General features: G+C 49.1%; 1 protein-coding gene across 3 annotated transcripts in view; it reads left to right on the top strand.

Moving 5' to 3' along the window:
• The window catches only part of Hrh2 (histamine receptor H2), a 41,645-nt gene extending 23,485 nt beyond the window's left edge, over positions 1–18,160 (top strand). For 2 of the 3 annotated variants that reach the window (XM_055595745.1, XM_055595746.1), the window contains exons 2-3: positions 91–1,608; positions 15,300–18,160. In XM_055595745.1, coding sequence (XP_055451720.1) covers positions 536–1,608; positions 15,300–15,492 — 1,266 coding nt within the window. In that variant the 5' untranslated portion in view covers positions 91–535 and the 3' untranslated portion in view covers positions 15,493–18,160. Of the gene's footprint in view, positions 1–90; positions 1,609–9,289; positions 9,433–15,299 lie in introns of all 3 variants that reach the window. The other variant, XR_008718855.1, reaches the window with a different exon arrangement.
• The last annotated feature ends 7,698 nt before the right edge of the window (positions 18,161–25,858 follow it).

Below are 25,858 nucleotides of genomic sequence, written 5' to 3'. Positions count from 1 at the left end.
ATGATGGGGGTCTAGAAAGACTTGCCTTGGAACAAGCCATGCTGTTGGTCTAATGCTGAAGTTCTAAACACTCAATCTTTGCATTTTCAGCTCCTGCCACCCCAGAGAGGGTAGCCAATAGTCCTCAACCTTAAGCCATCAATGGGAGCAGACACCAGCCATGGAGAAGGACATAACAGCCTATATGTATGATCTCTTGCATACAAAACTAAAGACATCTCAAAACACATCCACCAGTGCCTCGATCTCCATGAGGAACCTAGAAGGTAGATACATACTACAGACTTGGAAGGAGTCCGGCTTGGAAGACCAGCTGAGGACTGGAGTGTGAGCTTTTAAGGCCCTGTCTTCATTCTTACTCATGTCCTGTACTTCACAAGGAACAGCTTGATCCATTCCTATACCAGCTTTGGGCCAGTCACTAGACCCCTCCCAGCTTTCCTTTGGGTGGTTGGAAGACTGAAGCCTGGTGATTGGAGCTAGAAGGGAAGTGTTCAAGGCCAAGGGGTGAGTGCAGAAGTTGCAGGGCCCCAGAATGGAGCCCAACGGCACGATTCATTCCTGTTGCTTTGACTCTGTTGTATTGAAAGTCGCCATCAGTGTGGTCCTCACCACCCTCATCCTCGTCACCGTTGCTGGCAACGTGGTTGTCTGCCTGGCTGTCAGCTTGAATCGGCGGCTCCGCAGCCTGACCAATTGCTTCATTGTGTCCTTGGCAGCCACTGACCTGCTCCTTGGCCTCCTGGTGCTGCCCTTCTCTGCCATTTACCAGCTGTCTTTCAACTGGAGCTTCGGCCAGGTCTTCTGCAACATCTACACCAGCCTGGATGTGATGCTCTGCACGGCCTCCATCCTCAACCTCTTCATGATCAGCTTGGACCGCTACTGTGCTGTCACAGACCCACTGCGGTACCCTGTGCTAGTCACCCCAGTACGTGTTGCCGTTTCTTTGGTCTTCATTTGGGTCATTTCCATCACCCTATCTTTCCTGTCTATTCACCTGGGGTGGAACAGCAGAAACGGGACCCAAGGGGGCAATGACACCTTCAAGTGCAAAGTGCAGGTCAACGCGGTGTACGGGCTGGTGGATGGGCTGGTCACCTTCTACCTGCCTCTTCTTGTCATGTGTGTCACCTACTACAGAATCTTTAAGATCGCCAGGGAGCAGGCCAAAAGGATCAATCTCACCAGCTCCTGGAAGGCGGCCACCATCCGAGAACACAAAGCCACCGTGACACTAGCTGCGGTCATGGGAGCCTTCATCACCTGCTGGTTCCCCTACTTCACCACATTCGTCTACCGTGGGCTGAGAGGGGATGATGCCATCAATGAGGTGGTTGAAGGCATTGTTCTGTGGCTGGGCTATGCTAATTCTGCCCTGAACCCCATCCTGTACGCTGCTCTCAACAGAGACTTCCGCACGGCATACCAGCAGCTCTTCCACTGCAAGCTTGCCAGCCGCGAAGCCCACAAAACTTCCCTGAGGTTGAACAACTCCCTGCTGTCCAGGAGCCAAAGTCGAGATGGCAGATGGCAGGAGGAGAAGCCGCTGAAGCTCCAGGTGTGGGGCCGGACAGAAATCACACACATCCAGGGAATCCCACACAGGTAACTGTGGGGGGGGAGGCTGGGGTGCGGGGAAACATCCCTCCCTCCATGGGCATGGTGCCGAGACCAGCCTGTGAGCATCTTATAGAAATCACCCCTCGTCCTCCCAGTGGCTCTCGTAGGTAGAACGTTTACCTTCATTTTTTAAAGGCCACATTAAAAGTAACTGAGATCTTATCAAAGTCCACTGAGCTGGGACCTGGACAAATGCTGCTTATTCCCAAGCTCAGAGGTCCTTCTTTTTAACTAAATTGCCCTTCTGCTCAGGTGGCCTAAGTATAAGACTCCAACTCTGCCACCTAGGAGTTGTGGGTGGTCAGTTATACCCCTCACAGGAGCACTCAGAAGCCATGTGCAAATTGCTTCTTCCTTGAAGAGTGCTCAAGTTAGTAAGAAATAAAAATGGCAGCAGTGAGAAGGTGGGGCCTCAGCAGAACCAAAAGTGTGGATCTTCTGTGTAGATCTTGGGGAAAGACAGACACGGGGACTTAGGGGAGTGGCCGTCATATACCTGGGCTTTGGAAAGGAGGCTGTGGTTAGCAGATCTGAGTCATGGACAGAAGGCTGTGAGGTCCCCTTTGATGTAGGCCTGTAAGGTTAAGAAGGGAACTGCACTGATCCATAGGTGGAGAAGAGAGAAAAACCAGCATTATGGGGCTATCTAAAAAACGAAACAACAACAACAAAGCCTGCCGGACACTGGGTAGGCAAAGTGCAGTCGTTGGGGAGGCAGGTCACATGACAGTGACAGCAGCAAAGACAGCAACAGCAAGGTTTTACTCCGAGAGGTGCTCAAGCTAGGAAGAGAAACAGAATCAAAATGGGATTTCAATAAACTCCCTGGGGGAAAGCCACTGCAGGGTGTTGAGGGACCCATGGTCCTGTCCGGGCTGCGAGGCACTGGGGACGCTTGCTGTGTGCAGAGCCTTCTCCTGCTTAAGCATGAACAGGGGATTGGAAAGCACCGAACAAGGGAGCTGCTCTATTAATGTGGCTTTTCTTTCTCTTCCCACGGACCATGCCTTAGGCCTCCAACCCTCGCCCCATAATGCTGGTCAGTGGAGTGGACTCATTCAATCATTTGCTCATTCTGAGTTCTGGAGGGCAGCTGTGAGGGCAGAATGAGTCATTAGATTCCTGGGCTTCACCCCTTCTGTCCTCACGGGTGCCACTCCCTTCCAGGTGTGTAGAGTCCTCCCTCAGATGTCACACTTTCCCCTCTCCCCTCTCCCTCCGGAAAGAACTTTACTGTCTCTCAACTCTGGCCACAGCATCACCCCTGTTGTTCCAGCCTCTGGACCTTCTCCCAAGCCCATCCTCCCAGCCAGCCTGGAGACTGCCTTGTCCCAGCCTGGTGGATTAAATGTTCTCCTCGATCGCATCATCCCATCTCTTTTACTCAGGCAGCCACAAAGCTGATTGATTCATTATGGAGAAAAAAATAAAGGCATAGGAAAGAACGGGCGCTGTTTGGTTAGGGAGTATATTTCTTGGTATAGATCTTCCCTGTGAGCTCCTTAGCAGCCTGTTAACCCTAGTCCTTAAGAAACAGTCACTCACTGCACACTTGGCAGAAATGGCTAGGTTAGGCTGGACCCCTTCATTTGCCAACCACAGAGGCTAAGAGAAGGCATCAGATCCCCTGGAACTAGAGTTATAGACAGTTGTGAGCCACCTGACATGGATGCTACAACCAAGGCTCAAAAGAGTCCAGGAAGGTTTTCCCCAAGTAACACAAGGTAGGAGGTTCCTAGAAGCTTCATTTCTGAGTGTTCTCTGGGTCCCAGGCACCTGGCAGGGTCTGAATGTGCACATCTTCTGGTTCTCAGAGTCACCCTGGGTGCCAGCTGAGACGTGCTGCCTGCCCAGCTTTCTCGTAGCAGCTACAGCATAGAGCCAAGGCTCCGATCCTAGAGTGTGCAACTATGGTCCGTCTTCAGCTCCTGGGAACAGTGGGCAGACGTGCTTGGCCAAGAAGGGAGGGTCCGGGGAACCCACACACTCCTTCAGAATTGCAGAAGGCTGAGAGCAGCCAGTAACTGGTTTTCTCCCTGATCTTCCTGGACAGTGTGGCCTGTGCCTCCCTCAGTAAGGACAGCTCCCAGCTTCCCTTCTCTGAGGGCAAGAACAGAACTCACCCAAAGCTTTTAACGCCACCAAGAATCCTGAAGGTGGCTGACCCAGACTCTCCTGGGTGCAGAGGGGCAGGGCACAGTCAGATAAGGTGGACACCTCAGGGGAGAAATTAGCCAAGCCAAGCCCTGCCTTTCTAGCTTGAGGCTCTGTCTGCCCCTCTTCAGCCCCATTGTGGGAGGCACCTCACCTGTCCCTTCCCAAGTCCATCACTAGAAGTGAGCTTTCTACCAAAACCTTGTTAGATGCCTGTGCCCTCAGCACATAGCTGTGAGCAGAGCACGGGCCCTGTCTCAAAGAGCAGCATGACCATCAACCAGCAGCTGCCCAGAGACAAACTGGCTGGCATTTGGCCGCCACCATTTCAGAGGTGGTAGAACTAAGGCTCCAATCCATGCCTGTCTGTCCTCCAAGCCTGGCCTCTTCCACCAACAAATGAACTTGGCTCTGCCTTTGACAGACACCTCAGACTCAGTCCTGTAGATACCAAAAGAGGAAGCCAAGGCGTCAGAGGGCTGTGACCCATCTATACTGCAGAGCAGGCAGGAAGGCTGGACCATTGGGCCTCGTTCCTGCACTCATTTGCTCCCGTAATCTCTGGAGAAAAGATTCCCAGGCACCTAGCCTATCAGCGCTCCCAGGTGTGCGCTTCCTCATTCCTGTGGAGACCCTTTGTTTCTGTCCCTGGCTTGGCAAAGGCTAGGTGCCTGGAGGGCTGGAGCCTTAGCTGGGTAACTCCTCCTTCACCTTCCAACCCTCCTCTTGCCAAGGAGCCAGAGTGGCCTCTAGCCCCTGCATCTGCCTTCCTCCCTCTAAAGCCACACAGGCCTTTTCTAGAAGTGACTTGATTGTGGTCCAACCCTTCTGTTGCTTTTGGAATGAAAAGTCTCCCCAGCCACCAAGGCTCTGAATGCCTGGAGCCTACAACCACACTAATCTCTCATGCACACAGTTGGCACCTCCAACTTGTGTTATGTTTGTTCCCCCATACCAGGGGTCAGGCCCTGCCCCTGTCACTGCTGGGTCCCTGACAGGGAGCGCTGTGCCTGCCATGCTGGTGAATGTCCAAATGAATTTCTTGCCCTGGGTCTCTGAGAACTCTGAGGAGCGATTAACATCACCCCACTGTAAACATCAGGACACCAAGCCTCCAAGAGGGAAGTTTGGGAGCCTAAAAAAGCTCAGAGAGAGCTTCTTCCCTTTTCCTATACATTGAGTCACAGTGGCCCTCCTTCGAGCCTTGGTGTCAGGGACAGATCTCCCAGCAGCACCCAGGGCCTGGGTGGAAGTCTCCCTGGACCTGCCCACCCCCATGAGCTATCACGGATGGGCCTGGAAGAGTGAAGGTGCATGACAGTAGCATAAAAAGTGTCTCTAGGCAGGACAGCCACCCATCGACTCTTCACCACAGCATGACCTTGCTATCTATGCTGGGGGTGGAGGGCGAAGAATGGGCGGAGTGGGGGAAGAACAGGGGATGTGGAAAAGGGGGAAGGGAATGTGGGAGGGGTTGTGGGAATGTGGGGGAGGGTGCTTTGCTTACTGTTTCAAGTTTATTCTCTGGAGATGAGGCTTCAGTATCATGGACATGCCAGAGCTTCGTGTCCAATAGGCATACTTCCCCGGAGGAGTTGTTTTGCTAAGAAGGAAAGTTTTCTTCATAGGCCCAAACTCGTTGGCTGGTTCAGGAGCCCAAATGTGTTTATTTCCATCATCTGACCCTCTGACACAGCCTGGATTTTTTTTGGTACATTGGTTTCGGCATTTAACAGCTCCCTCCCTACAGGACAGTGGCTGCCCTCCCTCCCCCTGACTCGGGGGTCCTGATGGCCACCTTGTATAGGACAGGTCTCCATCTCTGTCCTGATGCCCTGATGATGGCTGCCTGGAGGTTAGATAGACCCAGTGTGAGTCATGGCTCCTCCACTTACGGGTTGGTGGGGCTTGACAGACGGTCTGAGGTGACAACTCTGACTGCCCTTGAGACTAGAAGCACAGGCCCTTACCATCCATGGCATATGCCAGAGATGCAAATGTACTTCTTTCCTTTGTCATCCTTCTCTTCCTCTTCCCATCTACATTTCATCTTCTCCCTTCCCCATTTTCTCCCAGTTGTTTGAGATACTATCAATTCACCCTTTAAAGTGCACACACCGGTTCACACAGTTAGTTTGGGAGCACTTCTATCCCCTCCCCTAAGAGAGCCCTGTTTCCTTTTGTTGTCACCCCCCAATTCCAACTCATTCCTGAAGCCTCTGATTCAAAGGAAGTCCTCTGTCTCTGTAGAGTTGCTGCTCCGGGACATTTTGTGCTTGATTCCTTTCATTTAACGTTTTCAAAAATCCATTTTGATTGTGTCTGGCCTTCCTTTATCTATTCTTTCTGTCTTTGTTCTTCTACCCTTCTTTCCTTTCTTCCAAGTCCCATTCCTCCTTCACTAGGGACACAGGAAGCACTATGGGCTTTGGGGCACAGAAAGTCCGGCTGAAAAGATCTAGTGTAAGGAAGTATCTGGGACCACCTGTTGGCCCAGATCCTACCCTCTTCTTCCTCCCTCTCAGGTGAGCCCCAAATGCATAGCTACTGAAAAGCTGCTCCATGAGAAGCCAGCCATAGCCACAGCCAGCCATGCAGAGAGCACAGGCCATGAGAGGGAGAACAGAAAGAGCAGTGGCTCTCAAAGAGTCACTCGCCGGAGACAGTGCACCTGGGGACAGCGGCGCCAGATGGACACTGAACTCCCAGTTCACCTTCTTCCCAGACTGCACTTCCCTGATTTCTCTCTAGGGCAGGTCAGCAGGCACTGCCTTCTCAGAGCCTGGGAGAAGAGGAAATGCCACTGCACTGCTACCTTTTCACCTTTTAAAAAAAGACTTTACCCAGTTGAGTAAACAAGGAAAAATACCCAAAAGGCCCTTTCCCTGTGGGACACAGCTTCCAGGACGGTGTGCAGCTTGGCAGAGGGGGAGAGCCTTTCCCCCCCCAAGACCTGACACCTTGAGCAGAGGTCAGCCAGTGTGCCCTCCTGGGGAAAGGTTGCCTACCTTCCGGGCCCCACAGGAGATATCCCAGCAGGAAACAGATGGGAATTTTTTTTTTCCTTCAGAGTGTCAGCTAGGGTCCACACCTAAACTTAAAAAACAGAGAAGGAAAAGCTCGTATTGCCCGTGCCTTTGCGGTACTGTGTCTGTGCTGAGGTGCAGACACTTAACACTGTGTTGGAATTGCCTGCGTGGTTCAGCATGGTGTCATCCAATGACAGGCTATGCCATACAGCTGAGGGGTATGCAAGGCCCAGGCAGCTCCAAGCGTGCAAATACGCACTGTGATGTCTGCACAATGGCCTATCTCCTAGCGATGTACCAGTTGCTAAATAACACATGGCCATGCTGTCTGCCGCCATAGCTCAAAGGCAACGGTGAACAAAGAACAATGCACGAAGGTGACTGTGTCCCACTCAAGTATTTTTCATAAATGCTAAAATGTCAGTTGCATAACATTGTCATGGGTCATGGAGGGCTACTTTACAGTTTTATAGCCTTTTTATTTGAACAGGCAGTAGGTAAGACTGGACCCGTGGACTATAATGTTCCAAGGCTGGTGTAAGTAAGCGCAAGACAGGAATACCAATTCCCAGCTACATGCTCTGTGACTTCAGGCGTATGCTTGCCCTCTCTGAGCTCCAATTTGCCTATCTGAAAAAAAAAAAAAAAAAAAAAAAGAGGATTAAAACCACCTCCCTAAAAGCCTCAGGATGAAATTTAGCGCCAGTTCACGCACAGTGCCTGGCACAGCTGTGCACATGCCTGGAAGGTGGAGGAGTTTATTTTCCAGGGGCCTCTTGGCGTAGGAGATGTTGAAAGGCCTGGGGCTTCGGTGGCTTTCTCAGGGCACTGCTGAGTTGGCTCCTGAGCCTGAGCCTCCTGTCCCTCATCTGAAAGCTGGGAACTTGGATGAATCACAGGGGACCCTTCCAACAATAACCACATATAAATGCTTAGCAAGGAAGTGAAATTATGCCCACAACCCCAACTGTGTTGTGTCAAGAATCTCTGGCAGTGGCAATGAGGAACGTGGTCTTCATAGAAATGAATCACTTAACGTGTAGAGACGAACGCAACAGAATCTGTTCCTGTCGTGATTAGCTACAAGTGCCTGAGCAGGGCCGGGTGAGGGCACTGGCTACGCACAAGCTCCCCAGCCTCAGGGACAGGCAGCCTGGCTTCCTGGCGCCTCCGCCTTTTCTGTAACAGTGTCAGCTGGCCAGGACCCTGAGACCTCTGGTCGTGCCCCAGCAGTGAGCCCCAGGGGTCTTTGCTTTGGGGTGATACTGGTATTTCTGTAACACAGAGCTATTTACAGCAGAGTGTTGGGGGTCAGGATGGGATGGCATAGCAGGGCGTCTACATCGGAGACTCCGCTGACTGGGAGGACCAGACATAAGAAGTGGCTGGGGCTTGTACCAAGTGCTGAAGAAGGGCAGGTATTGCCACATGGTCAGTGGGACTTCTTGTCATGTATGTGACCCATGCTAAAGCTGCAGGGCACAGAGCAAACTGCATCACAGCCCACGTGAGACTCTGCCTTGTGTTGGAGGACTACCACATGCTGTCTCTACTCATTGACCAGCATCCAAGATAGGTAACAGGGAAGTCCCAGCTCTATTGCTCTCAATTCATCCCAGACAGAAAGGGCAAAAGCAAGCCAAGAGACAGGTCCACCCAGCCTCAGCCAAGTCCAGCCAGGTCCATCCAGCTCCAGGCAGGTCCAGCCAGATCCAGCCAGATCCAGCCAGATCCAGCCAGGTCCAGCCAGGTAAGCTGATGGGTTTACTGGAGTCACATGAGCATGAGCATTCCTGAAAACCCTACCCCAGCTTGAGTGACATCTCTCGGGTGACGCTAACCACTGCAGCTCCCTACACAACTTGCAAGAAGCTGTATTGCCCAAGGGTTTCCTTCTCCAAAGCGATTGTTTCCTTTTGTATAAGCTCAGGAATGAAGTGAGTTCCTTGTAAGCCTTATGACCTCCTGAGTCCCCCTTTCCCCTCTTGGCGGGAGTATTAATTTTTGTTCAAATAGAATCCACAACTGAAAGTCACAGGGAATCCTCTTTCTTACTGCTACAACTCCTATCCACACAAAGGTGCACACACGATGAGAGTTTGTGCTCTGCCCTCTTCATCTTTCCCTGTGCAGGCTGGCCTCTAAGAAGTCTTGACCTCCCCTCTTTCTCTTTCTTCCTTCCCCCTTCTCTCCCCGCCCCCGGAGGTGATGATGCTTGCTCTGATTCATCAAGTCTTTGATTCATCCAGTTTCGCTTTTGTGAGCTCACTCCCAGTCCCTCTGAAGTTGGCCATCCGAGACAGCACCCTCCCAAGGGGCAGCCAGCTGACCTGAGCATTACTGCCTCTCTCTAAAACTGCCTCTGTCTGAGAAGTGGGGCAACTGTGTCAGCACCCCCACTCTGGTGCAGGGAAAGGACCATCAGCGCACGCCCGGTGCCTGGCAGTTCCCTGGGCTAAGAGTCTTCCTCTCGTTCCGCACAGGGAGCAGACAGACCACGATTTCACAGATGAAGGAAAACCTTAAGTTCCCAGGGTCAGACACGTCTGTCACTTCCGTGTGAGACCCGGTGGCTTTGGACGCTGAAGGCGGTCACTGCAGGACTCGCCCACCTCCAGCCTCCGGGGTAAGTTCCTCAGGCTGTCTGAGCCCCTCTAGACCCATTCTTTGGCATTTCTGGGCCAGCACAATGGAAGGTCTGGCCTGGATCTAGCTTGCCAGCTGCTAGGCTTTTCTGGGCACTGTCAGGAACCAGGCCTTGACTGGTGTGTTGCCTCCTATCCGTCTGCTGTTGTAAGCAACTCCATGATGAATGTCCTTGAACAGAGAACACCCAGATTTCTTTCAGACTTTTCCTAGAAACCAAGTTTCTAGAAGTTCCGGGCCAGAGGGAAGGGATGTTTTAAGCCTTTTGTTCTGCTTTCCTTGTCTTCAGGACAGGCTCTGTGGGTCTCCCAAATGCTAGGAAGGTATCACTTCCTCAAAGCCATATCAGCAGTAGGGTCCTCGAAGTGTCATGTGACCAGCTGACCAGAGCAGAGGATAAAGACCAAAGAGGAAGAAAGATCTCTGGCCTATAAAGTTGGCAGCAGGAATAGGGAAAGGAGGAAGAGTCTCTGAGGAAGCCATGTGGAGGAAAACCACTGTCCTAACTTCAAGGCTGAAGCCACAGAGACACTGGTGAGCAAATTAGGGTCTCAGAACAAAGAGACTAGTATGGACATGCAGGAGATGAGCCCACGCACGCTCTTTGGTTGGTGTTTCAGTCTCTGTGGGCCCCCATGGCCCAGGTTAGTTTACTCCGTAAGCCTTCTCACGGTGACCCCTTGGACTCCCTCAGTCTTTCTGCTGCTCTTCCATTGGAATACTCTTAGTTCAGTCTGGGTTACAGGGATGCACTCTAGCAGCCAGCTCAGGGAAAACAAGCCAAGAAACATTAAGGAGGCAGTGATTCTGAGAGAGCTCAGAGACAGACAGCCAAGGCGGTAATAACTGAGCAGCCTTGAAACCGTAAAAATTGTTATCAAGGGAAAACATGAAGGGCTGGAACCTGCTCTGTGGTGGAGCTCTAACCTAGCATGTGTGGAGCCCTGGTTCCAGCCCCTAGACCACGAAGAAATGAAGGAGAAGGAATAAAGGGCTGTCGATTGTCCGGAACAACATATCCAGGGTTACAGACACAAGAAGAACAGCCTGTGGTTCTGTCTGGCCATCTGTCCTGCAGGCAGAAGGGAGCAATGGAAGAGGCCCCAGGTGCTCATGTCCTGGGATGTTATTACTATTATCACAGAGGAGAGCCTGGGGTCTGGAGAGAATATGAGGGAGGCATCTCATGAGGGAACATCGGTGCTGGGCACTGACCCCTGGTGGCTGAAAGTATCCTAACGCCTTCAGAGCAAAGGATTCAATTAGCATGCATTTGTGAATATTCTTCCTCTGGCTGCTGCTAAGTACCAGTAGCAGAAATACATCAAAGAAAGATGGATGGTGGCAGTAACTGACTCACAGAGCTGTGAGGTCAAGTGTAGTTTGAGGGTGACTAAAACCAAGGCTGAAGGGCAGCAGGAATTAGCTCTGTCAGCCCTCAGCTTCTCGCTGCCAGCAGGCTCCATTCTCACCTTTTTCCCCACATGACCTGCAGCGGCCGGAGCATCTGTCCTACTGTCTTTTCAGACCCAGTAGAAAAGCGGCTCTGGCCCTACTGCTCCAGCAAAAAGCTCCGGGATGAAGATGCTTTGGCTGAGTTAGGTCTTGGTTCTACCTTGAAACCAATTGTCATGAACCCAGTGAGGAAGCCAAAGCGAAATGCAGAAGGTTGGCTTCCCCTCTCCCGCACGGGAAGGTTCAAGTGCTGTTTCTAGGAGGAAGGTGTCCGTGGCTGTGTCACAGGGTCACACGCCCCTCCCTGTTAGAGCCCAGTTAACATCCTCGCGCTCCAAGGGGCTCCAGGCAGAAATGGGTTACAAGGCTGTGAAAGGGGGTGAGGGATGCAAAGCCTTCTAGCGTCTACAAACAGAGGAGGGGTCTGCGCATTGTGGGAATCCCATCGCAGTTGGTAGAGATGATGGCCTGGGCCACCAGACTCCTAACAGTTACCTATGCGTGTCAAAATGCTTTGACTAGCCTCACTTACAACGAGAGGTAGAAATCCTTACGATTCAGGGGCAAGGGGCTGGAGAAAAGGGCAACTGAGAAGAAAGCAAGGGAATATGGGGACACCTGGGTAGAACAAATGTGAAACATAAAGCAAGATGAAAATGTCAATACTCTGACTGGCCAATGGAATAAATGGACCTATTCGGCATGGCAGCACACACCTAGAGTCCCAGCCTTGGGGACTTAAGACAGAGGAGCGTGGGTTCAAAGCCCGCCCGGGCTACAGGGTGAGACACTGTCTCAAAAGAAGTGCATGTGAGATGGCTTGACTGAGCTGTGCAATGCCCAGAAGCCATGCAAAGGTGGCAGGAGAGAACTGGCTCACAAGGCTGTCCTCTGACCGCTCCCAGCATGCACCTGCATGAGGCTGTCCTCTGATCGCTCCCAGCATGCACCTGCGTGAGGCTGTCCTCTGATCGCTCCCAGCATGCCGTGGTATCTGCACACCCCACACATCAAGCACACGTCCAGTAACACCAACAATAATAAGGAAGTTTTTAAATGGAGAAAAGAGAAGAAAGGAGGGAGGAAAGATGGTCAGATTTGAGTTTTTAAAACATACTGTCAATATGTTTGTTTATTATAAACAGATTTAATATAAACAAATTTAATATATATGAACAAACATATTGACAGTAAAGGAAGAACATATGTAGTAGATGCCATATACTAATACTGAGGAAAGGGAATCTAGCTGGCTCTAATATCATATAAAATAAACTCTGAGTGAATGGTCTTATTAAGGATAAATATGACCATTGTATTTTGATAGAGTTAATCTCTCAGAAAGATAATTTTAATGTATATGTGCTGAATGACCTAGCTTAAAAAAAAAAACATGTAAAGTTGACAGAAATACAAATAACAACTCATTATAATATCAAATGTATAATATATTACCAATATTTGAAAATCAGATAAGGGTAACACTTTCAATGGTTCAAAGTGTAATAAACTGATAAGTGATTCTTCCCAAGAAAGGCAGGACACATTCTCTCAAACCATGAGGAACTAAGAGTTGACTAGAGCTGTGAGTGGTTGCACATGGTTTTAGTCCCGCAGGCAGAGGTAGACAGATCTCTGTGAGTTCTAGGCCAGCCAGGGCTACCTAGCAAACTCCAGGCTAGCCAGGGCTACATATCAAGATTCTGTCTCAAACAAACAGTGTTGAGTTTGTATGAAAACTCTGCTCATAGAGTCCTCTAACTACAACAAAGTTAAATAACAAAAGAAACCTTCACGAACTTGCAAACACATTTGTAGTAGATGGTGGGAAAAAAAATCTTTAAGCTGTTAGGAGATACATTTGAGAACATGGCCACAAAACATACAATGTTCCTCAAAGGGAAATGCAGATGTAAATGCTTAGAACATAAAAAAAAAATTAGTTTGAAATTTAAGAACTGAAAGTCCAATTTAAAAAGTTGCAGAGACCAACACTCTGCACTTGTGCACAGGAGAGAAAACAACAGCAGAGTGGACATCAGCGGGTGAAAAGGCAAAGGCCGAGCAAAAGAAGGGCAACAAACCCAAAGGCAGTTCTTTGGAAAATTCCGGCAGAATTTGTCAAAATGAGCAAGTAAATGACAGAAAGAAGGAGGACGTCTTCATGGATCTTGCTGAAAGTAAGAACGGTTATAATGTCTGGAGTCAAGTCCATGTCCACCGGAATCGAAGTGAGGGCCAAACCGGGGGAAGTCAGTCAGCACCACAGACAGGTAGGACAATCGTTTGCAGGTTAAAAACGGGAAGTGGAGGGTTAAGGAAGGAAAATGGGGAAATAAGATCGGACAACATATAAGCCCGTAGAAGAAGAAGAACGAGATAGTTTGATGGCTTGGCCTGTAAGAGGACTCCATAAACAAGTCCCGAAGGGAAAAATACATAAACTATTAACATTAAAGAAACAAGACTGAGGGCTGGCTCAGTGGGTAAGAACGCTTGGTGCACAAGCATGAGGACCTGAGTTCAAATCCCCAGAGCCCACCTTGAAAAGCCAGGCATGATCACATGTGCTTAGAGCCCAAGCATTGAGGGGTGGAGACAAGTGGAGCTCCAGAGCTTGCCAGCCAGAGAGCCTACCTAAAAGGCTCTACTTCAAGTTCTGTGAGAGACCTGTCTCAGGGAAATGTGGCAAGAATAAAAAGTCAGCCTCTGAGAAGAACAGTCATAAAACGTTCATTAAAAAAAAAAAAAAATGTAGGCAGAAAAAAATAGAAACATTTGCTAAAGACCATCAGCTACTAGTGAAGTTCGATCTCCTAACTTAAATATTTCTTTAAATCATCTATACGTACTTTAAGAAGAATGTCTGGATGATTACTGTATTTCATTCAAAAATATCTAATGACTGTGCACGGGGGAGACTGGTTGGAATAGGGGGGTTGTTTGAGCTGTTTGTGTCTTTTTGTTGCTTCTATGTTCTGACAGTTTACTATGAACACGTAATGTTTCCCAGGCTATGTTACCTCAGGTAATGAAGTACTAGGTTCTTAGAGGGAAAAGCTCCTTAGCCTCAGCTTGAAGTGGCTTCTCTGCAGCAGCTTCAGCAAGAGATGCTTTGCCAGAACCAAGGGAACGTTCGCCAAGGACAGACTCCTCCCTGCTAGCTTGGCCAAATATGCACACTGCTCACGTGGGAGCAGGAGCCTCTAAAGAGCCACAGGCGTGACCTTGAACTCCAGAAGGAAGGTCCACTGTGTTAGGAGAGAAGGCTGGGGGCACCTTGGAGTTCCCAGCAGCGGCACCGCCAGCGTGTGTGCCACACAGAGGGGGCTGGGAGTCAGCTGAGTCTTTGTTCAAAATCAGGCATCCACAGCCACGGCTGCTGTGTGACAATCAGAAGTGTGCGGCGAAGTCCAGTGTTCTCCCCTCTCCCCGGCATGGAAGAAGGAGCAGTGAGCCTGGTTGCCCCACTGGATGGCGCAAAACTTTGGTGTTTACCTAAGCTTCCCCAGCTCATGTAAGACATGCATGAGGGCTCTGGGTTCCCTCTCCAGCACTTGTTATCCTTGTCATTTTTAAATTCTTGCAGTGCTGGATTTAAAAATGACACAAGCCTAACACACACTATCTGGAAGCCCTGCTGTATGAGGCGTTCATTCAGGTGTATTTTATAACCCTGGGTTCTTACCAGAGCTGGAGTATATAGCTGTGAGATTCAGAGGACCCAAACTGACCATACCAACACAGCTTAAGCAGAACCAGAGCTGGGATTTGGAGGCAAGGCTCCTGGATGCTCCTCCTTGGAGCATCCTTGCTCCTCCTTGCTGCTGCCCTTCACTGTTCTAGGCAGGGAGCAGAATCCTGCAGTTCATCTCGGAGCACCTTTTGGCAGTCTCGGCTTAGTGGAGCAGAGCAGAAAGGCTCATCCCTGGCCTCATGGACTTGACTCAGTGACCACCTGTTCCAGCCTGCTTTCTGTTGCTGTGAGAAAACAAACAATAAACAAGCAACAGCAACAAAAACCTCCACAACCAAAAGTGACTTGGGAAAAATAGGGTTCGTTTTAGCTTCTATGTTACAGTCTCTTGTGGCAGAGAGCCAAAGCAGAAACTCAAGACAGAAGCTTGAGCAGAAACAGGACAGCTGCTTATTGGCTTGCTCACTCTAGCTTGCTCAGGCCCTCACAAAGCCTAGGCCCTCCTGCCTAGAAATGGTAACACCCACAGTGGGTGTGTCCTCTTACACCAATTAGCAAGAAAACTCCCCACAGAGAGGCCAATCTGACCGAGGCAATTTCCCAGCTGAGGGTCCCGCTTTCCATGTATGTCAAGTTGGCAACCAAGATTAGCCATGACACCACCCCAGCTCTGACCTGTGCTTGTGTCTCTACAGGAAAACAACGCTGCCCTGCACCACTTGCTCCAATAACCTCCTAAGCTGCTGCAAGAGTCTGTGGGGTCTTCACTTCCTCAAGCAACACCCAGAAAGCCCCTCAGAGGAGCAATCAGGGGAGCCACTGTCTGAGGAGACAGAAAGGACATCATCACAAGAAGGAATGGGGGTGTTGCCCTGTGAGGCTGTCTAGATACTGCCCAGGATACCAAGATACTGGCCTTACCACTTGGATCTCCTTTCTGTAGACCAAGCCCCATGAACCACTGAGGACAAACTTCAGCCTTAGCCTGAGAGCTCACACAACACCCAGACCAGCTTCCCTATGAGCAGACTCCAGACAGGTGCTTAGGCTCACTTAGGCTGACTCCCTTGGGTTCAAAGCTGATGTTGGTGCTGGCCCCAGGAGTCATGAGCAGAGGCAGTGAGACAGAAATGGATACACAGGTGTGCACGTATGTGCTTCTGTAGAAAACATGCACATCTGCCAAGCGGGGCAAAGGCAGTTACTATAAAGCACTGGCCTCGTTCCCTTGTGGGATCTCAGTATGAGCAGAAGAGAAGGGGATGGGAAATAAGGAAGAACAGAGCAACTGCCCTCCATGAACACCAAATGAGGTGCCAGGTACTTTGCCAACATGGGGTCACAATTTATACACATATGCTTAGGATAGACATCACTATCCAGACTTTTCAGAGATGGAAACTGAGAGTCAAGGATGTGCCTCAGGCCACTCAGCTAGAAAACATGCCTGGGATAGAGGTACTGAGAAAGTACTTGGTGAGTGGGTGGATGTGTGAGAAGATGGATGGATGGATGGATGGATGGATGGATGGATGGATGGATGGATGGATGGTGGGTTATGGATGGGTCATGGATTGATGATGGATGGATGAAAACCCAGGCTTATGTCCATGCTACAGTACACTACCACTCAGAAGAGAAGTCAAGATATTTCCTCAACTCAACTAATCCTCCTCTAGCAAATCTTAGCCCTCCACACTGAGATACAGCCATTGATGGTGCTTGCTATCAACAAGAAGAGGTGTGCAGTGGACTTGTGGGGCAACATGTGTTTATTGAGCCCCAGGCAAGGACAAGTGAATGCTGGGAAAATGCAAAGGTTGCAAATGTGTGGGTGGACCCAGTGATCCTCTCATCTGGTGACATGACCGGGGCACATTGCCTCACCCCTCTGGGCAGCTCTTTACTCCTCTGTATACATGGGTAAGCTCCCTTTCTGTAGTTAGAGAGCTGCGGAAGAGACTCAAGGAGATGGAGTTAGTGACAGCTCCAGAGAGATGAGAGTGTCTACGCTTCTCTCCCCCAGGTCTTCTCAATGGTGTTGCCCTTCCTTAACCTCAGCCCTCTTCTGCCCCCAACCATGCCCCATTTTGAGCCCTCTTTGTGACTTGTCCTCCACATAGCCATTAGATGTGACCATTCCCTGGGGCTCAGTGCTGAGACTTCTCATTCTGGATCTCCCTTTGGGACCTCATCTACATTTGTGATCTTATTCACAAGACATAAGATTATTTACTGATTTACAGCTGTAGGCAAGGCATCAGGCCATGGTTCACCTCCACCTGGATGTTTTGTCTTTAACATGGCCACAACTACACTCTCACCTGCTTCCCTAAAGACCCCCTTCTCAAGCAAAGGACACATTCTGGGCTTCAAAAGCCAAGGTCAGTCTCAACCCCTCCTTGTACCTTGCTTTTTCATGGTGGAACGCTAGAGTCTTAGCCCCCAGGCATATCCACCATCCAACTGGTAACCTTCACCTTTCCCTTTCAGCTGAACCTGCTGCTGTAGTCTCCATTAAGACACTGGAAGAACTACTCAGATGGCTTTCCCGCACTACCCTGCCCCCACCCCGCTTCACTTTCTCCAGTCAGCTACCCATGGGACAGCTTTGGTGGGCTGTGGAAATGCATGCCCTACCATGTCACATACAGGACAGACCACTCTTCAGGCTGTCCTGCTGACCTGGCCTTGTCGGCTTCCATGACCCCTCAGCTTCTCCCTATGCCCCAGCCTTCTCTTCCTTCCGCTCCTGTTTGTCTTGTTGTTTTTATTTAGATCTACTATTTCTAGCAACCAAGGCATTCAGAGTGTTCTTTCCATGACCTAAAATGCTCTTTTGTCTTCTGGACAAGTTGAGACCATGAGGTCTCAGCTAAAACACCATCTCCTTGAGAATTTCTTCCTTGTCTCTTCTAACTCATCCTACACCAGGCCCTTGCCACACACCATGGGACTTTCTGTAGAAGCTGCTGGAGTGGTTGTAATGTAGCAGTTGGCTGTGGATTCTTGGACAGCATCTGCCTTTCCTATACATGAGTTCCTTCTGTTGACCTTTGCCTGTTTGACCCCTGGAAAATTGTTTATACATAGTAGAAGCTTACTGAAAAATTGTCAAGCGAATGTGCAAAGAATGGTCCACACACTAATATTTTAAGAGCTAGCCTGCCAGTAAACTTCAAGGCATCATTTGGTATGATGACCCCAAAGACGACCATTGGGTCTCTGTCAAATTCCCTCTGAAAGCCCGAGAAAACCATTTAGATGTCTTCTCAGGGGCCTATGGCAGGTGAGTCTCCTAAGTCACAGCCAACTAACTAATGGCACAAGATCTTTGGTGCAAATGGACCTGCCTGATCAGAGAGGCAGCCAATCAGGGCTCAAGACCACAGTGCCCAGGGACAGCCTGCTGCTTCAGAGGATTCCTGCAAATGTGACTTTCTGGAGCTTTTTATGGCAGCACAAACAGGAGTGTGTAAGGCCTGGGGGAGGAACAGCTGAGGTGGAGCTACAAATCCATACTCTGTGTTACCACGTTCCAATAAAGCTATCAAAATGCTGCCTCTCTGTCTCTCTGTCTCTCTCTTTCTCTCTCATATGCACACACACACACACAATGAGTAAAAACAAAACAAAAAAAATTAAGGAAGTTTCCCAGTAGCTATACTTTTTCTTAACATGAAAACCATGGAGGAGGAAATTACTTTAAGGTGACATGCTGAGATTCTGGGTAAAAATGCCTGGAGAGCTGCCATCCAATCCGCTCCATGATCTGATGTCTCTGTTTGTTGCTAACTTGTGAAAGCACACCATTTCCTGCTTACCTGGTGCTTCAAGTGTGTAGCAGGTGCTTGGCAAGTATACTTGTGGTGGAGGTTTTCAAACTTTTTAAAGGCAGAGATTCATCACACTAGACATCTTCAGGGTAGAAGTGTCCATCCATCGAGAGAGACCCACACTAAGTGGTTGAGGTGCAGGCAAGGGACCAGGACAAGAGAAATGCAGATCCCAGAGGAAGGCTGCAGAGAAGGAAGGAAGATGGCTGGAGTGGAGGGCACACTTGGGTAACTGAGCATCAGCCTGGGAAGGGACCCTGGGCTGGGAGAGAGGAGGCTGGAGGTCATAGAATCCTGAACTTTGGTACCTCCGGAAGAAACCATGGAGATACACCTTGATGAGCTTTCATAAACACCAGAGAAAAAGCTGGTAACTCGAAGCTTACAGAAACTCCTCTTCTCAAACAGCATTTAATATGCCAAGAGAGAAGGTCAAAGCCATGCAGAAGGCGTGGAAAGGTGAATCAGTAGCTAATGCTGGTCAGTTCTTGATGGAGCTGCTATCTCCTTGATAGCCATGTGTGTCATACCCACCAGGGAACTAGATAGACAACCAGCCACGCTGGAGCCCGGGAGCCGCTGTTTCAGAGTCCTGGTCTGCAGGCTCAAAGTCCACCAGCATGAACTGGATGAGAAGGAAAGACGGGTAATTCAGCCAAAGTGGAAGAACAGGAAAGCTGCAGGGGTCCCCCAGACTGGCTGAAGCAAAGTGAGGGTCAGCACTTGAGCTGCCCAAATGGACAGCTGGGGCTTAGTCTCTGCCTGGGAAGCGGTGGGGCGAGGGGGGGGGGGCGGGGAGGAGGAAGGTTGTATGACTCATCCTGAGGAGAAGCCTTTAAAAGGCATTAAGCAAGAAAGGCCATTGAGATTTCAGTTGGGAAACCAGACCAGGAGCCTTGGAGCAGAGGCAGAGAGCAGGAGCAACCCTGGTTCCTCAAGGTGAAGAGTAAAACTTTATTGTTTGAAGTGGAAAATGCTATAAAGCCCAGTTCTCTGGCCGAGAACTCACTTTGTAGCCCAGGCTGACCCCCAACTCCGGATCTCCCTGACTCATCCTCACATAAAGCTTTCTGAGGGCCCGCTCTCTGTTGACCCCTAGCTACGTGCTGGGGTCAATAAACGTAAGAGTATGTACTCCTACCCTCCAGGGAGACAGGCTTTTATTTAAACATTATAAAAGAATTGGAGAAGGACTAAATCTTGGAGATTGGCAGGCACATCACCAGGGGGCAGGTGCTGTCTGCACACCGGGTGGGGCGCTGTGACATTCCATAGGTAGTGCTCCCGGCCCAGCAGAATCAGGGTTCCCAAAGCCTGGATCTTAGCCTATGATGGATGTTAGGGGACGGCTGCGGAGCCCAGGGAATTAGTTTAGAATACCATCTCAGCTGAGCTGGTAGGTGGTGCAGACCTTTCGGAGTACCAGGAAGCCCATTTTCGCTCACCCGGCTGGCTGTGATCCCCAGGACCAGTGTTTATGAGACAGCTAATCAGCATACAGATAGGGAACAGAAGGAGCTTGCCACGCTCGGGTGGTTCTCTCCAGGTCAGTCAAGCAGCACATGATCGCCACAGGCACACAATCCCACCAGAATCTTGCTCCAGCAAGAACTCATCAGCCCTCACAGGTTGCTTGCTGGATGGCTGGGAAGAGCTCCCTTCGCCCCATCAGCAGCCCTGAGAGACTTGTAACTCATTGCTTGGTGGCCATTGCAGAGGTCAGCACCAAGCCCCCAATCTCCCTGCTCAAGATCACGGGACGCAATGGGCTTCTCCTGCCTGTCCTGCTGCTGCCCTTGGAAGCTGGTCTGCTGCGTCAGGGGCTCACTCCCCAAGGCTTTGCCAAAACTCTCATGTGTGCCATAAGCCTGGCATGATTCCCAGAGAAACGGGGCCCCCAAAGGGCTTGCCTTCTGGGTTAAGTGGATCCCAGATGAACCTAACCATCGTTGTCAACTGACATCTTCGAGCCCTCTCCCATGCTTAGTCTTCCAGTGGCTGTCTCCATGAGGTCACAGTCACTCAGCTCCCCACAATGACACAGGTGAGGTCACAGCTCAGACTCCCTTGTCAACAGTATGTGTTTTTTCTGATTTATAATTTGAATTTACTTTTAAGCTCATAAGCAGTTACAGAGGTAGTCTCTTAAAAATAGAAATAACTAAATAAACAAGATTGGACTAACAGGAATGCTGATGGTCATATGAGAAGGAAAAAATTTCACAGAGTCCCACCCTTAGCAAGCTTTCATAGAGACCAATTCCTAGACAAAGAATTACAGGAAAGTAGTGGCTTCTGGGAGAAGGAGACTTAGCCTCTCCCAAGGATGAGCCCTCCCTTATTGGTTGTCTAATGTAGAGTTATCAGCCTTGAAACTATATATACACCACCACAAAAACAGACTCAGCACGTTGTATTTATATATTTATATGCATACACATACATACAAACATACATACATCTATTTATACATGTAGGTAATAATGATCAAGGAAAAGGAGGCTGTTAACTTACGAGTCAGGGAAAGAAGGGAGGAAGAGAAGAGAGGTGGGAAGTGGTGTTATTTTATTTCAGTGAAAAATATTAAAAATAAAAAGGACCTATAAACTAAAACACTATAATAGTATAAGGAAAACCGGAGTTCACTTGGAAAATCCTCATCCTATTCTTTTTCCATGATATGCTTTTGATGAATAGACAGCCTCAGATCGCTACACAGTGCTTGATTCATCTTTTTTTTTTTTAAAGATTTATTTACTTGTGCATATAACTGCTCTATTTGCACAGATTCCTGCAGGCCAGAAGAGGGCACCAGATCCCAGTATAGATGGTTGTGAGCCTCCATGTGGGTGCTGGGAATTGAACCCAGGACCTCTGGAAGAGCAGACAGTGCTCTTAACCGCTGAGCCATCTCTCCAGCCCCGACTAATCTTTTTTTCTTTCTTTTTCTTATCATTAAAGTTGCAATGTCTGTAAGGACATGAATTCAATACCACATCTTCAAATTTCAACTATGACATAAAGGTCTCCCTCGTTACTTTTAACCAAGGGCGCATGTCAATTCAATACTACATCTTCAAATCCAACCATACAGCAACATAAAGGTCTCCCTCGTTATCTTTAACCAAGGGCCCATGTCACCTGGTGTACACGTCTGTCTTCCTAGCCACAGACATTGAGTCCCTGCTGGCTTCCTATGTTTAGGCAACACGATGCTGGTGACCTGACAGCATTTGGGGTGGGGCACATGCTTGTCACAAGACACAGACAACCCCTGGCTTACACTGGCTCTACTTAGAATTCTTTTCTTGTGGTGATGTGAAGGTGACACACGTGGGGTAGGCGGAACCGCCATCATGCCCCAGGTTGAACAGAGGCAACCGAATTCCATCCAGCCATGCTGGGTGGCAGCAGTGCGCAGCAACCCCTACTCGGCCATGGAACCACCAGGCAGGCAGCCAGCACCCTGCTGGCTTTTTAGGTAGGGTATCGCTGAGTTCGACTGAGCCAGTGCAGCAGGCCTCTGCTGAGTTACCAGAAAATAATCCCCACACAAGTCAAGCAGCATCTGTACATACAAGTGGATTCTGGGTATGGAGGTCTCTTATTGCCAAAGTGCCTCCAAAGGGGTGTGGTTCATTCTCAGCACCAACAAGGAGGCCGTGTTTCCCCAGCTTTCCAGTGCACCTCTGGCTTCTCTTATCGCCTAGAAGTTAGAGTAAGTAGAGAAATTTTAGGGAAAAGAAGTTCTCACACGTCTCCTTGGACCTACCCCAGACTTCTCATGACCTGAGTCCCGCCCTTCTCCTAGATCTCTTTTAAGGAAGCTGTCCCTATCAGAGACACACAGCCATGGCAGGCTACAGCAGCTAATGGTCCTAGCCACGCTGTGTAAAGAAACAAACTCGAAGCATATGACAGAAAACACAGGATCAGCTCCTGAGTCTGTAGGCTTGAGTAACAAGAGGCTTTGACGGGATGGTACAACTTCCCTCCATGCACCTTTCAACCTCTTCTCGGACCTTTGAGTCCATCCAAGCATAGTCTCATGGAAATGGCGGGGCACGAACCAAAACCGCAGAAGCAGATGTTCATTTCAAGGTTCTGGACAAACACATTACTAACAAAAACAAGTCTGTGGCCAGCCCACAGAGGAAGGAAGTAAATCCATTCTTCAAGTGGAACTGAGATGGGCTGATAAATAATCCCTCAGCATGGTGGATGAGCATCTAGTCCACCAGAGGCAGAGGCTGAGTACGGACTGCGATCTGCCAACTCTAGAGCTCTGCTGAGTCAGGGCCCTAGGAATGGAGAAGACTGGAAACTCCACCACAACTGGAACTGGCTCCTGAGTCCCCCACATTCTGCCAAACTCCACTCTCTTCACATCCTGGTTCATTGCCTACAAGGAAGATCTTTAAGGCTGAAAGCTGGACTTGACAATGTCCTGCGTACAGGCCCTTCAGTGAACCCTCACCACCACCCCTTAAATTGCCACTTAGATTGCAGTCACCCAAACGGGGCATTCCCGATGCACTTCAGACTCTCAGCCCTGGCTCATCTCATGCTGTTCCTCCATCCTGCTCAAGGATCCGGCATTTCTAACCCATACCCACTCTTCAGCCACATCCTTTACATACTTGCCTTTCCAATCTACCTTTTCCCTTAGTTACCCCCAAAATCTCAGCTTGAACATCACCTGGTGTTGGTGATAAACATGGGTATTGGGTTATACATTGTTTATTATTTGCCCTATAAGTATTTTGTGATATTATTTAACCTGCTATCACAATTTATGAGACACAGACACCTGTTAAATTTTATAATTGCCTTATTTACCTTGGGCTGGGCATTATATGTTTCACCTATGCTCACCATCCACCTCCCAGCCCCCATCCAATGCCATCCTCCTTAACCACCCTCATCCGAGCTACCTTCCATCCATAATCTTATGAATACTTGCTTATATTTGGTGTTTTTTCCCTCCACACCATCACTGGAGTCCTTCCTCCCAGCCCACGTGCTTTCTTCTCCATCCTCCTCTCTTCCCGTCTGTCTGTTTCCCATGATTCTCGTGAACCCAAAGCCTGAGAACCTTCGTCACACCTACTCCATTCTGCCCTGCCCAGGTTTTAGGCCTTTAATCAGCCAATCAGGAATAATATCTTAGGCAGTTTACACAACAAGGCTAGGCTTATCCAGACAGTAAGCAGATCTTGAGGGCCAGTAACTAGCCAAAATACAAACATCAGACCAACCCACAACAGTCACTGCCATTACCAAACTGTCTCTGCTCCCGTTCTCAAAATAACTCATCACTTCCCATCCTTCTGCATCCCTCCCTCGCAAGGACATATCAGACACATCCCTGGCAGATGTGGACTCCTGCAGGGATCACCCAAGTTCGCTGGCAGAGGATAGAGAAGAAGGACATCAACAATTTATGATCAGTATTCCTGTTATTGATCCATGCCTCTGCCCTGCCATCTACAAACACATTAGCAATCCTGTCACTTCAGCCAGAGGCACTGCAGGAAGTGCTGAACAGTGGGGTGGGGCTGCTACGTGGAATGGTGGATCTCGATTTTTTTCAGATGGATATTAAACCTGGATTTTTATTAACAACGCTAAATGACTTGATATTTGTAAAGCTGTTTGTCCAATATCAGATATATAGTAAATACAGTAAAGGCTGTACAATACAGTGAAGGAAAAAGGGAAGAAGGGAAGTGGAAGGAGAGGAGAAACATATGGAAGCTAGTGAGATGAAAGAAGGAAAGAAAGAAAGAAAGAAAGAAAGAAAGAAAGAAAGAAAGAAAGAAAGAAAGAAAGAAAGAAAGAAAGAAAGAAGGAAAGAAGGAAGGAAGGAAGGAAGGAAGGAAGGAAGGAAGGAAGGAAGGAAGGAAGGAAGGAAGGAAATAGAGATAGATAGATAGATAGATAGATAGATAGATAGATAGATAGATAGATAGATAGATAGGCAGATCTTAGAAATTGATAACTCAGAAATAAAACTGTACAACAACACCAAGCCTTTTCCCAAGCCACACCTGAGCAGATTGCTCTTGGCTCTTGTCTTCTGATTCATTACTGACCCTGTTGTCCTGGGAACACCTCTAGGAGGAATTGGGAATGGGGGTTCAAAGAGGATCCTCCCATGCTTCTCTGCACTCTGGATGCTTCTACCTCCTGCACACTCTGGGTGAACTGGGGAAAAGTGTGGCAGCACAGAGAATATGGATGCTTTCATTCTGAGAATGTTTTCTCCACAAAGTTCAAGTGTGCACCACAGAGCCTCCTGACCAGGTGCCCTCCTTCCAACCTCCATGGCTAGGGAGCTAGTTTAGGCTTTTGTCATGTCTAGTTATTTTTCTCCTCCTGTGATAAAACACCATGACCAAGGCAACTTATAGAAGAAGGGTTTATTTGGCCTTACACTTTCAGAGGGTTACAGTCCATAAATGTGGAGACAACATGGGAGCTATACAGACCTGAGGCTAAAGCTGGGAGCTGAGAGCTCACATCAAGAGCCACAAGCAAGAGGCAGAGAGAACAAACTTGGAATGGCGCAGGTTTTAAAAGCTCAAAGTCTACCTCAGAAACATACCCCTCCAGCATGCCACACCTCCTGAACTCACCCACACAGTGCCACCAACTGCAGAGCAAGTGTTCAAATGTCCAAGACCATGGGGGACATCTCATTCAAACCATCACACCAAGGCTTTCATAGACTCCTAACTAATGAGTTTCCAATCCCCATTTTCTCCTCACTGTGTCTCCAAAATAATCTCAGAGTTAATGGTTCACAGTGGCTGGCTGGCATTGAACTCCAGATCCTCAACTGTTCAGCATATCAGGTCTCCTATATAAGATGTGGATAATTACACTCCATCAGAGAATCCTCAAAAAGAATCAAATGAGATTGTGCTTGCTTAGAAGAGCCCAACAAAGGGCTTCAGTGGTGTCTGCCCCCTAGGGCTCCTCTAGAAATGCTTGGCCACCAGGTGATGGGGTTTGTGAGAATTGATTTGATGGTGAGAATACTAACTCCACCAGCAGATAAACCTACAGATGAATGCACCTTAGGGGAGCAGCTCATCCACCACACCCTTCCCATCTTGATGATCTGCCCCATCCCATGCCCAGAACAACAGAATCATGGGTACCATGAACTAAAAGCATGAGCCAGGATGATAGTTCCTCCTAAGTACTAGGAGCTTTCCTGTCTAAATACCTGTGGATTCAAGGCAGGCTCCTTCGGTTGTCCTCATGTCATGCACCAGGCTCCCACACGTGTTAAGGTCCAGGCACAGAAGACCCTTACCCACACTGAATGGGACATTCTTACTCCCTTAGTCCCTGGAAACACATACACACACACACACACACACACACACACACACACACACACACACACA

This window comes from Psammomys obesus, unplaced genomic scaffold (assembly GCF_907164565.1).
Source record: "Psammomys obesus unplaced genomic scaffold, mPsaObe1.curated_primary_1811, whole genome shotgun sequence".
In the NCBI taxonomy this organism is placed as follows: domain Eukaryota; kingdom Metazoa; phylum Chordata; class Mammalia; order Rodentia; family Muridae; genus Psammomys; species Psammomys obesus.
This window is presented reverse-complemented; position numbering and strand designations above follow the sequence as displayed.